General features: G+C 52.1%; 5 protein-coding genes across 5 annotated transcripts; 2 read left to right on the top strand and 3 right to left on the bottom strand.

Annotated features, from left to right (window-relative positions):
• Positions 1–113: 113 nt before the first annotated feature.
• Positions 114–2751, top strand: N7515_010353 (telomere-associated RecQ helicase; the record flags this gene model as incomplete). Its single annotated transcript, XM_056671096.1, has 2 exons — positions 114–1365; positions 1418–2751. 2 exons carry the CDS (start codon positions 114–116, stop codon positions 2749–2751), a joined length of 2586 nt encoding a protein of 861 aa, XP_056517469.1.
• A 612-nt stretch (positions 2752–3363) lies between these two features.
• N7515_010352 (uncharacterized protein) lies at positions 3364–3693 on the top strand (the record flags this gene model as incomplete). Its single annotated transcript, XM_056671095.1, has 1 exon — positions 3364–3693. The coding sequence occupies one exon, from the start codon at positions 3364–3366 to the stop codon at positions 3691–3693; it is 330 nt and encodes a 109-aa protein (XP_056517468.1).
• A 348-nt stretch (positions 3694–4041) lies between these two features.
• On the bottom strand, positions 4042–5538 carry N7515_010351 (uncharacterized protein; the record flags this gene model as incomplete). Its single annotated transcript, XM_056671094.1, has 1 exon — positions 4042–5538. One exon carries the CDS (start codon positions 5536–5538, stop codon positions 4042–4044), a length of 1497 nt encoding a protein of 498 aa, XP_056517467.1.
• A 4019-nt stretch (positions 5539–9557) lies between these two features.
• N7515_010350 (uncharacterized protein) lies at positions 9558–10306 on the bottom strand (the record flags this gene model as incomplete). Its single annotated transcript, XM_056671093.1, has 4 exons — positions 9558–9703; positions 9898–9950; positions 10000–10163; positions 10241–10306. Coding segments are annotated over 4 exons (285 nt in total). The 3' UTR covers positions 9558–9701.
• Positions 10307–10818: 512 nt separating this feature from the next.
• On the bottom strand, positions 10819–12181 carry N7515_010349 (S8 family peptidase; the record flags this gene model as incomplete). The annotated part of the gene is made up of 3 exons (XM_056671092.1): positions 10819–11063; positions 11115–11805; positions 11876–12181. The coding sequence occupies 3 exons, from the start codon at positions 12179–12181 to the stop codon at positions 10819–10821; spliced, it is 1242 nt and encodes a 413-aa protein (XP_056517465.1).
• Positions 12182–12721: the final 540 nt, after the last annotated feature.

The following is a 12721-nucleotide window of genomic DNA, read 5'->3' as shown; positions in this document are numbered from 1 at the left end:
CCCTAAGCCCTAAGCCCTAAGCCCTAAGCCCTGACTGACTCCATTAGGATCTCGAAGCCGCGTGGGCAGAGACGGGCGTCGCCGATCCAGTTCATGAATTTGTCTCATCTTTCATGGATCGATTTTTCCAGAGTCAGGTTTCCTATCCTCTCGGCGATATCCTTTCCCTTCGGAACTACGCCTTTGGTGTCATTCGACAGTCTAGCTCTGATGGTCCTCCCGTCACTAAACATGGGCTCCATGACCTCAGCTACGCAGGGATCAGACTGAGCTCTGCCGGCCTAGGCGACTTCCTCAGGGGCCTAACCATGGAGACGAGCAAAGCGCTGATCGAGCTCGTCTTCGGCTTTGCGAATTGGGAACGCCTAACTCGTGATCTCAACATTGCCGAAGTTGGAAGCCGTGAGGATTGGTCCCGTCCTGCAGCGGATTTTGGCATGTCAGACCCGTCAAGCCCCTTCTCTGACTTCCTAGCCATTCATGCCTTTGGCCCTGCCGCCAACGAGTGGCTACTCGAGTCTTACTCGGCTGCAACCGCTGACGCTACAAGCCCGGAGATCAACCGAGGGACCGCTGTGACCTACCTGAAGAAGGTAGAGAGCTTCCTGACAGATCTACTAGTTTTATGCCATATTACTAGTGGAGCCCCGGCACGAGGCACCGAGATCATCCAGGTTCTAAGGGCTTCATCGCCGGTCACTGGCCGAAACCTCTTCTTGGACCCCCAGCGCGGTCTCTTCCTCATCCGACTCACGTACTCGAAGACCTTCTCGACGACCAATATCGAGCAGAGGGCGGTACGGGTCCTACCACCCGCCCTGAGCTACCTACTACTGGTTTACCTGGTAGTCGTGTTCCCATTCAGAGTGTTTCTGTGTGAAATGCTAGACATTGAACTCAGGGCGGAGCTCCTCTTTAGCATCTCGGGCGGGACTGTGATTAACTCTCGAGCACTCAAAGGTCGGCTAGCCCTACGCACGCAGACCTATCTGAATCAGCGTGTTGGCCTCAAGGCCTGGCGCCATCTTGCGCAGGGTTTCATCCGCTATGGGATGCAGGAGATCATCGAGGATGATAACGCTGAAGAGGATGACCTGGACACCGATGAGGCCATTGGGGCCAGTCAGATGCACCATTCGGTACGGACGGGCCAGTTGGTCTATGGCCGTACGGAGGGTCAGTTGACCCATATCACCAAGGACCGGCAGGAAATCTACATTGCTTTCTGCCAGCGGTGGCATCAATATATTGGGGTGGGCAGTCAGTTTGACCCATTCTGGCACTTGTACCCCTCGATCGCCCCGCCGTCGTTTCTCCCCATCCTGCCTAGTGCGGGATCCGGACCTGATGCGGCTGTGCAAACTGGTAAGTTATTCCTCTTTACCAATACAAAACCTTTACTAATAGTCTACGCCAGCTCCTTCCCTACGGCCCAGTTTCCGGCTCAGTGACCCTGCCCTCTGTGCTCGGAAGACGCCAGCTGGGTCCCAGCCCCCGGTAGTCTCTATCGGTCTACTGGAAGAGTTCAAGACGTTACAGGACCGGCGAACCTCTCCTGACTTCCTGGACTTTGCCGAAGACCAGCCTGACCCCCTACAGCTCTTTAAGAGCTACAGCCAGGTCACTCAGGCCCAGTCTTTAGACCCTGGAACTGATGTTCTACGCGCTCTACTGCGGGACTTCCTGGGGCTTCCGGATGCTACCTTTACGTCAGATAGGCAACGGGAAGCTCTCCTAGCGATGGTTCTAAACCGAGACCCTTGCCTATTTCTTGTCTTGCCGACCGGCGGGGGTAAATCTACCCTGTTTCTACTATGTGCCAGCCTACGCACTAGTAGAATCACTATCGTTATAGTGCCGCTGGTCAGTTTACGAGAGGACCTGAGGAGCAAGGCTCAAGCAATAGGCCTCAGAGTGACTGACTTTGAGAAGGACCCAGGCCATGGCTTTGCCCAGTACGAAGGCCCCCAGCTCGTGCTAGTCTCGGCTGAAACCGCGGTCACGGCGGCTTTCACGGGAACTGTGCGAGACTTGGGATCCCGGGTGACTCGAATCATCTTCGACGAGGCGCACCTGATCCATACCGCCAAACACTACAGGGGCATACTCCACCATGTCAGAGAGATCACGCGTTTGGAAAGACCTCTCGTTTTCACTACGGCCACGCTCAGCGCACGAATCCTTAGTGGAATCCGGGAAGAGCTTTCACTGGCCGAAGAACCTAGGGTCATTCGGCAGCCTATCAATAGGCCCAACCTGAGTTATCGGGTCAAAACGCTCAACCCCGCCGAGTCGGAGGATGCCAACCTAAAAATCCTTGTGGGGCACGGCCTCAAGTTTTGGAGGGACCAGGGGCGCCAGCAGGTGATATGTTTCTTTCCTTACAAGAATCAGATCGACCGCATTTCGGAGCTATATGGTGACTACGTTACTCCCTATCATGCTGGTCTGGCTGAGGAAACCCGAGCGCGGAATCTGGAGCTGTTTACGAGAGGTGGAAGGCAAATCCTCGCTGCTACTAGTGCTATAGGCGCTGGGTTTGATTTCCCGAACGTGGGGTATATCATCTACTTCCTCGGCGCATGGTCTCTTACCGACTTCGTCCAAGGCTGTGGTCGGGCGGCTAGAACGGCGGGTTCTAAGGGCGATGTGGACGTCTGGGTGAAGGCCAGTGGCTTTCTCCTTAGGGATGGGCCCTCGGGAGACGTCTCCAAGGACTCCATGGAGCTCGACTGTTACGAACCCCACTAGCGTGGACTTGCCAGAAGACAGGAAGTCCAATCAACTTGGATACGTCATGCGGGAAAGATAACGTGACTGGCGAGGCACGCTCCAACAGCAGCTAAGGCAACCACCAGTCACATGACGCATCATAGCCCTGGCTATGATACAACAGAGCTCAGGATATGATCGGATCATACCCTCAGATATGACCCGATCAGAGCTCAGGATATGAAGAACTTGATATATAAGGACGCTCATTCACCGACATGTATTTAGTTCTTCGCGATCAATCATACATTGTTACTTGGTTACTACCTATTGGACTTTGCACTCTACGGTTCACCCTTAAGACAACCCAACCTACAAGTAGGGGAGCTCATCTTGTGGTAACACTTGGTGACTGACTTACTTGGCGCGCACTACTGGCACATCCTGCAAGATACTCAACAGGACCCGAGTCCGTGTAAGGCTTAGCACAGCAACGGTACGGTTGCGAGATACTCTTGGGATTCGAAGTGGAACTAGGCGAGTACAACCCGGAAGCAGCTCTACTCACAGTGACCAGCAGGCACCGCGTAACACAATGGCGAACAAGATGCTTATTTTGACCTTGATTATGATAATCTCCTCTTCGTCGATATGGAAGGCAACCCTGTCGACGGTCGGACATGCAATATCATCTACGAGGATGACGACCCGCACTCCGAATTGCGTCTCATCCTTGACGAGGAGGGCAATGTCGTGGACATGTATATGGGCGACCCAGAGGCTGGCTTGTGGACAAGAGAGGCGGTCAAAAGCTCCAGTTCTGATGCTGTGACTGTTGATCCCATCACCGTCACTGTCACGACGGGTGTTGCCGCGAGCAGCGAGTCTCGGCCCACTGTGATATTCCCTGCCAGTACCGTTGGCCAGCAGACGGAATCGGGAAGCGTGGTGACACCGGCGCCGTATGTTTACGGTCTTTGACAGCATCAACCTGGAAATATGCCCAGGCGACAATGATAATGGAAGGCCGCAAATCCTTAGGTTGGAAGCTATGGGGGTTTACGAATACATTATCTGATCTGGCGCGTTTTTGGCTAGGTTGGAAAGACACGGGCATGTATGGATGAAATGGAAGTATCCCGCGACACTAAACTTGTGAATAAATCGCAATCGAATGAATTACGGTTAGGAAAATGGCCATCCTCGTGACTGGCCTCTTATGGAATTGTATATCCCTCTTCGGCCCCGGTACCTCCATTTCCGTAGGATCCAATAACCCAAGTGCTCGGAAATCGTCTCCGGATTAGAGGCGGGATGGCACTGGTATACCTACCACGTGGCTGGGATATAATAATCCTCCCAGCGGTCGGACTCAGCATCTTTGAAAGTATCGATAGTACCTTGTACCCCATCCGCCCCAACAGACCAGACGCCTTTTTCGACCAGTTTGCGCCAACAACCCAGCAAACGCTCCAGCCGCTGGGAGCGGTAGTAGTCACCGCCAAAAGGCTTATATCCATGCTGAAAGAGCTCTGAAAAGCGTCCTCTGTCAACAAGGGAGCCATCACTTTTTCGTGCGCCCACGCTCTTGCCCCTATCACCATTAAAAGTGAACGGGAGCAATAGACGAAATCCCTCCTCGGCCACGTCACGGCCGTTTCTTTCCACTGCCTCAGTATACAGGCCTGCAGAGACGCGAGATGGTGTACAAGTTTCGGTGGACCTTGAATAAAAGTCCGGCAATAAAAATGGAGTTGTTGTTCTCGTGAGCTGGATAGGACGATGGTCTCCGGTATCAGCGGGGAAGAGACACACTGGCGGTGCGGTGTACTCAGAGCGGGGTAATAGGCTAAATGGCTGCGCTGCCGTAAATCCAGCCGAGTCAGCCGGTGGCAAGAGAAGGCCCGGAGCGATGTAACGGAACTGGGGCCGTCTCGCGCGCGTCAGAAACGCACGTGCAAAGGAATGGTTGGGCACTGAAGCAGCGTCCAGGACAGTTGATGCGACCAATGGCTCTGGATCGTCTGCGTTAGACCCGGAGCTGGGGCTGATCGGTGATAGTGGGTTTGGCAGCTGCGAGGTGCGCGCCTCAATAGCCTGGCACAGTCGATCCCACTCGGCGACACACGTAGTAACTTGGGAATCGCTATAGGGCCGCCACTCCCAGGGTCCGATCTTTTCGAAGTCAAATAAGGCTGGCTCTTTGTGAGGCGAAGCCACAACTTTTCCAATATGAATAAGGTCGATCCAATTGGTGAGGAGTGTCTCTAGTGGGTTCCAAACGTGTGAATTAGCTTCAACTGGAAAGCCATAGCCATAGTCATCAAGATGCATGAAGGTCGCAACGCGGTGGAGGCCTTGGTGGTAGATGACCCCGCCACCACCTTCCTCAGCCGATAAGCTCGTTTCCACCGAGTACAAGCGCACCAGGCTGTCAACGGGCTGATCGTGAATATCAGCTGTAAATTCCTCAAAAAGACTTTCTGGCCCATCGATACCCCATGCAAAAACAAAAAATGGGAGGTACTCGTGAGGGTTATCATAAGGAAAAGGAGACACCATAGCGGTGTCAAGGAACGCCGCCAGTGACGGATCAAGCCTTGGGCGACAAGCCTCAGCTTCAGCCTCATCACCGAAGGCCGTGAAAAAGTTGCTGTTGGCATTTAGAGTTGCTAGTGGGCGACCTTCAGCGAGCCAAGCATATTGGATCAGGTAGTTGTGTAGAGCTGCACATCGTGCGTAGTCCATTCCTTCGAGGTCATCTCGTGGAGGGTTATCTGGCCTAACAAGCAGACTGGTGATGTCCAGAAGTTGAGAAAGATCCATTGAGATGCAAATGGGGTGTGTGGCTGTCAAAGGGGACAATATCACAGCCGCTATTCAAAAAACTCAGGACCAGACTAGAAAGCTCGCTCGTCAATAAAAGACAACGTGGTATGATGAAGTGTTGGAGGGGCGCTCGGGGTTGGGGTTGGACGAGCCGCAAGGCCCCCTGACCCCGCAAGGTGCGACGGCGTAGCTTGGACAAGGATAACACTTCTCGACTCTTGGAACTTCAATTGCTCGTACACCATGGGAGGAACTTTGCAGCACATGGAACCACTTTGGAAAGGCAGTATTCAGCATCTGGCAACGTCAACTCTTTCCTTAGCCCGATGTAAGCCAGGTGCTCACACATTGCATGATTACACACATTAAGACGGGCAGGTATGAAGTATTACTTAAAAGGCTAGGTTAGCACTTCAGAAAGGGACTACACTACCAACCCCTCACTAATTATTATTATTACTCTTACAACTGTCTAGGCGGATAACCGCCTCGCCCCCGTGGGCAAGCAGTCCCTCCTCAGCTCGGATCCAACTATTAGGTACATCGTGCGGGGCGCAGGCGCCTCCGCCCGCAACTCCAAAACGTTAACCACGATCCAATCGTGCTAGACCTCGTCTACGCAGGTGTATAGCGCTCAGGGGTCGGATGCGGTTTTGTAAGGGTATTGGTGCCTGAGGATACCTGAAGCTGCCTGACTTTTTACCGCCTTCTTACACCGCTCTATACAATGTATTGTAATGAAGTTCCAGCTCCCTCGTGATAGTGAAGCTATTCCCACCATACAAATTCTCGTTTTCGTCAAGTCCCAGGCGTTGGAGTCTTCCACCATCCACATTATCCAGCGTTGAGGCTATTCCCACCTTGAGAATCCTCGTTTCTGTCAAGTCCCAGGCGTTGGAGTCTTCCACCATCCACATTATCCAGCGTTGAGGCTAAATCCCACCATACAAACCTCCGAAATCACCCATTTCTGGGCGTTCAAGGCCTACCCAGACTGAGTATATCGCGTAATCTAACGATAGTAAGCTATTCATACTCGAATTTGACATTATTCTCGGTGTTGGAGCCCCCTGGTCATCCAGATGACTCATTTTTCAACAATGCTGAGATTTGTATGGGTACGAATACCGTCATATGTATTTGATGCCCATTTTTCAAGGTGTTGGTTTTGTCGACCTTAAGCATATTATGTAAGTCTATGTTATGGTAGTTAATTCAGGTATTTTTATTTTCTGCCAGCTTTAATTCAGGCATTGACGAAATATTTCAGGCACCAATACCCTTACAAACCGCATCCGACCCCTGAGCGCTATACACCTGCGTACCTCGTCCGTCCAGCTTGGTGACAGGCCGGTGCACTTTTTTTTTTTTTTTTTTTTTTTTTAAATGGTAGGGGCAGGGCCCTACTAAACAGCTGGCTTCCTACAGAGCCATGTTTCGGCGACTCCTTCTCGAGGGTTCCCCCGCGTCGTCTTCATCCAGCCATACGTAGCTGCCCTCCAGCTCTCTTGCGAGCCTGTTCTCGCTTAGTCTTCCCAAACTGAAGAACCAGGTTGCCAGCCGCTGCGCGGGGCCGTCTCGAGATAGCGCTGCCCTCAGGGAGTGCCGGTCAACTAACTCCAGGCGGGCCAGGGTTCTCCTTTCCTCCGCGTACCGTGGGCAGCGGAGCGTGAGGTGTGCAAACGTTTCTGGAGTGCAACCTTCTCGGCAGAACGGGGATTCAATATCCGGGACTCTCCTGCGGTAGAGGAACGCGTTCAGGCCGATTGCCCCTGTACGGGCCTGGGTGAGGAGCGAGCTTTTCGCCTTGGTGAGCCCCCGGTGCAGATTGAGGGGGTTTGACGACGGGTCAAGGTCGTAGTCGTCTGTTGCTTCCCCGCTGCCCCTCACTAATTAATCCGTACTTTACCCTGTATTCCCCGGATTTGACTAAGCATAAACCTGTGTAACTAGTCAATGGAGATTAATTTGGATGTTGAAAAAGGCAGGAGTGAGTAGGACTCAGTTTGTTGATCAACAATGTCGAAACGTTAGATAAAGACTTTGACAGGCTGCTTCCGTTCACTATCGCGTAAACCTCCGACGATGGATGGGTTTATGAGTAAACATTTTGCTTCCATAGCCGGGCGGAGATACATTGTCTTAGCTAATTCCCACGCTGTAAGCAGAAGGTTCTTAAAGCCCCCTTTTGCAGCGACAGTGCGCTCGTACGCTTCTTGGAGTCTATTGAACAACATCCACTCGGTTCCTGAAGCCTCATGTATGTGGCCAAATATATGGAGTCTTGGTCGAACTCTCCATAACGTCTGTAGTAGATAAGGACAACCGAATCTGAGTAGGTCAAGATGAGCAAGGGGCGGACCATGAGTGATCAGCACGTCGATTCCATCCGGTACCAAGGTAGCCCATAAATCTTGATGTGGAGGGTATTGGAAAGCCCAGTTACCATGACGAGGAGAATAAGGGCTTCCATAGACCCTCAGCTGGCGCCCATTTGGGCAGGAAACTGTCACTTCCTCATTTTCCAGGTAGATAATATCGCCCCAGTCGAGTTCAGCTCGCTTAAAGGCTGCTCGAACTAGCGAATCATCCCACGCTGAATCAAGTAATAGCTCATGATTACCAGCAATCACTATTTTAATAGGATGAGGCAGGGAGCGTAGCCAGGCGAGCGCGTCCCGGAGTTCCTGAAAAGACCCAGACTGTGTGAGATCACCGGCATGGATAAGGATGTCACCATCTGGAACGTTAGGTTGGGTGTTATGAGTATCGGAGATACAGACAATCCCAACCGGGGGATTCGTGAGAGGCAAGGCTGGAATAGGTCTATGCCAACTGTAAAGCATTTGTGCGAGGAAGACGCAAGGCTGGGCCCGAAATTTTTGCCATGGTCCTGGTCGCTGTCGATGAAGGAGTCCGTGAAGGCTGGGCATTATTGGCACTGCCGCACTCTGGAGAGGCGAGGTTCAGGAACTTATCAGTCGTCAAAGGGGAACATGGGAGTGATGGGAGGCGATAATATGTTTAGAAATAACGATGTCAGGATCTTGCCTCAATCTACCAGATCTGAGACATGTAATGACCGTTAGTTTCACTCTGATGATGAGCCTCTGGGCGGTCAGCGAGCAGCTGGCTGGGCTGGTGTGGCTAGAGTCACATGCGCGAGGCTGGCAATTCAAATCAAGGGCTACCTTGAACAAAAGATTGCTGTTCTCGACGTGAATCATCAGTCATTTGATAAATACAAAGGGAAAATGGCGGTTACATGATTACATCCCACGCGGCGGGCACACAACAGCGTCGCGGACTCGCGGGAGACTGTCTCGGGCGGCGCGGATAAGGCGAAAAGTGACACGAGCATGCGACGCCTGCAAGACACGCAAAAAGGCATGCGCCAGAGACATCCCATGCGAGTCTTGTGTACGACTGGGGCTATCATGCACGTACAATGTCCCCAATAACCGGATATCTGCTGCTTTCCCGCAACCCTCCTCGCGACCTGTGGAAACAAGAGGCGGAAATGGAGCGGACAGACTGAGCACGTTAAAGAGATCGCTGATGTTGTACTCGACAATAATGGAACGAAAGAAAGCCTGGAAGATGCATTACGGGCTCTACTGCAAGGAAGAGAACGATGTCTAGATTGCTGGTCTTGTAGCGTTACTGGCTTCAATTATTTGCGCTCCAGTCTATGCGATACATGAAGTCTTCCTAAGCCTCGAGCGATGATGCTGCTTCGTAGAGTGCGCCGCCACCGTCTGACTTCTTGCAATGATCTCAAATTCTCTCGGTAGAAGTGACCTCTTCGTGTCGTGTCTCGCTGCTGATTCGGACTACGAAGTTCGATGACTGCGTTCGGGGCTTCTTCTACGTCTTGAAGTTGCATGATTCTCTGTATTGAGCTGCAAATGAGTATTTTATCCGGACTACCGAATGTCATAAGTCGTTGAGTTCCTAGAATGATCGAAGCGTATCTCCCACTCTTGCTAGGAAGCTATCACGGCCATACCGGCCGCCTAAGCGCTTCCACCTGGAATCCGTTTCGACACGCTTGCTCCAATTGGCGTGTTTCTTCGCTTCTTCGCTCGGACTCTGAGTGACGATGCGATTAAGCTATCGCCTGAGAGCTCCCTTCGCAGAACGCCGGGGATGGTCAGCACTTCTGTAATCGAGAGTCAGTATGAATTGGTCATTAGGGGACCTTTGTAGAATAGTCGGAAGTGGAAGAGAGATTACCCCAGATGGTGCGAGTTATTACACGCCATAGTGCCAATGGCAGTGGCGTATCAATCCCTGAACAACAAGGATACCAAATCAGCAGATGAGCAGTCGCGCATACGATGAATCCCATCTTACAAAGGATGTCTGTCGCTATATTGTAGGATACGTCCTTCAACTGAACCCAGTGACTGTGCCTTAATTGAGCACTAATCCCTCACGCGGATCGAAAAAACGTACTTGCCGTCAAGAATCCACTCGTCGTTCGACTCGACCAGAGCCTGGACGCTACGTCGGGCGTCGTCTTCTGATAGGGCGCCACCGGCTCTGGACTTGTGGAAGAGAGGGTCCAGTTCGCATACCGGTATGGAAAGCTGTTTGCCTAGTCGCCGTGCGAAAGTACTCTAGCAATTCAGGGAAGCGGCATTATATTAGTACGTACAGTGACGTGACATTGCTGTAGGAGTATAATTGAACGTACCTTTCCTGCTCCCGTAACCCCAATGACTTGAATCCTTCGTCCAGAAAGCTGCGGCTCCGAAGTCATCCTGGGCTGACTTTAGGGGAAAAGGAGAGGATGTAATGCGATGTAGCTGTTGCAGTAGAGGCCGAACCGAGTGTCCGTTTTGCCTGGAGAAACACTAGGACCGAATTGAAAACGTCCTCATGGGAACTGACTGAGTTCGCAGGATTATGGTATTAACACGATCAATACCTACGGTGGATTGATGGAGTTGAACGATGCGATAGATTGAATATAAAGTGAGGCGGGCACATGCTTCGATACCTATGATGAATGGATCGGATAGAGAGAATACGCGAGTCATAGGTCTTTCCCACGATATCAAAGACCGAGAAAGAAGAAAAGAAGAAAATGAAAAGCAAAGCGAAGGCAACAGCTCCGACAGGTCACACGAGGATGCGTCCCGTCTCCAATCACGTGTTCTGCATGTGTTCTGCATCACAGCTCGGTTTGGCTTGCCGAAGCTTGCCCAAGAAGGCGTACGCAGTACACAGACCATTCATGACCCGTGATCATCCCCCACGTGGTGAGGCCATTCAGTTGGCGCTGACTCCGTTAAACAGAAGCTTTCTAGTTGTGCCGGACGGAGCCCTGGAGATAGACGAGATAGCAAGCTCGACAATACGGGCGCAAGCTTTATCAGCGGTTACACCCTCGAAAGCCATCAGGTACGCGGCAACACCAGCAACATGTGGAGCAGCCATAGAGGTTCCAGACAAGGTCTTGGTGCTACCACCAGGGAAGGCGGCCGTGATGCGATCCCCAGGAGCATAGACGTCGACTACAGTCATACCATCAGTACATTTTCCCTACTAGCAAGCGCCCTGCTCACTAAGGGAGGGGTGAAGGGGAAAGGGGAAAGGGGAGGGGGTCTCACCACCAGAACCGAAGTTGGTGAAGGAAGCACTGCCGTCTGAGCTGGTGGAAGCGGCGACAGTGCATACACTCGGAGCAGAGGCAGGGGAGCTGTTTTTCGCGTCCTGGGCTTCATTGCCGGCAGCAACAGCGAGGAAGACACCAGACTTAACGACACTGGCAGCGGCGTCATTCATAGCCCGAGAATAGCCGCCACCCAGTGACATGTTCATAACAGACTTTCCAGTGACGCCGCGGGACTTTGCATCTTTAACAGCCCACTCCATTCCAGAGATGACCTGCGAATTAGTCCCAGAACCATCGGCACCAAGGACCTTGACAGCAACGACAGAGGCCTTCTTTGCAACACCGTACTTGGCGCCCACCGCAGTAGATGCAGTGTGGGTGCCATGGCCATTGCCGTCAGTGTCATCATTATCGACAGTGTTGGTGCCCCACTTAGCGCGGCCCTCAAAGTCGGGATGGCGAATGTCAATCCCGGTGTCGACGCCATAAACCACGATTCCCTCACCAGCAGTGGAGTCATACACATAGTCGGTAGCACCGGGCTTCTTGCTAGAGATCCGAGCAAGGCCCCATGAGGGAGCATTAGCCTGAACCACGTTCGCGGTCGCGTTCACAATCATATCTGGCTCAACGTATTTGACCTATCTCTCCGTTGCGAGTCAGATTTCAACACGCTCTTGAGGAATCAACATGGGTAATAGAATGTCATACCGCCGGGTCACTGGCAACGTTTTTGACGGTACGATCATCGAAGCTAGCGGTGTAGCCTTTCATGCCATTGATGTCAAAATGCTTCCCCGGTCCAGACACACCACTATTCCGCCTCGCGAGGCGAGAATGAACAGCTGCAGCCCAGTTACGGTGGACTTGGAAGTCCGAGGTGCTAACATCATCATTCATGACAACAATGTAGGAGCTTGGGACGACCGCATCGGCATCATTGACGGCAAGCAACTGACCGGCATTGACGACTGCGAGAGTCGCAAGGGACGTAGAGAGAAGCTTCAGGAAACCCATGATTGTAGGTAGAAATTGTATGAAGATGGAGAAGATGAGAATCCTCAACTTGGGAGCAAGATGGCCCTTTTATAACATACTGAGAGATGGAGAAGAGGCCCATCGCCGCCGGTCTTCCGAGCTTCACTCCATCTCCATCTTCACGCCCTCGTGATGCGAGCATCGATATGCCGGCCTTGACGGGGGGAAAAGAGTAGATTAGACGGAGCAAACCATCGCATTGGGTATCGATTTTCTTCAATCAATCAACCGGACACAATGCCAAGATACCCTGCATGATAAGACTGTAACATTCTTCTCACGAGCAGTAGACGGATGACGAAACAAACCTTAAGTTCACCAACAGCAGGGACAGGTATAGCGATTACCTATAGCAAGCTTAACCTTAGGTGATGAATATCTGGGGTAAACACCCAGGAGGTTGCATTGATGCGGGCTTATCTGGCTGCTTAAAGAGTCTTGGAAAAGGTATGAGCGTAGAACTTGAGTGGCTTCTAGTTTAACGGCGACTCTTGCCCGTCGGAAGTCCGATTCCATGTC

Source organism: Penicillium bovifimosum (genome assembly GCF_028826915.1).
Source record: "Penicillium bovifimosum strain IBT 22155 chromosome Unknown utg000008l_segment0_segment0, whole genome shotgun sequence".
Lineage (NCBI taxonomy): Eukaryota > Fungi > Ascomycota > Eurotiomycetes > Eurotiales > Aspergillaceae > Penicillium > Penicillium bovifimosum.
Note: the sequence above shows the minus strand (reverse complement) of the source record. Positions and strands in the feature narration are given on the sequence as shown.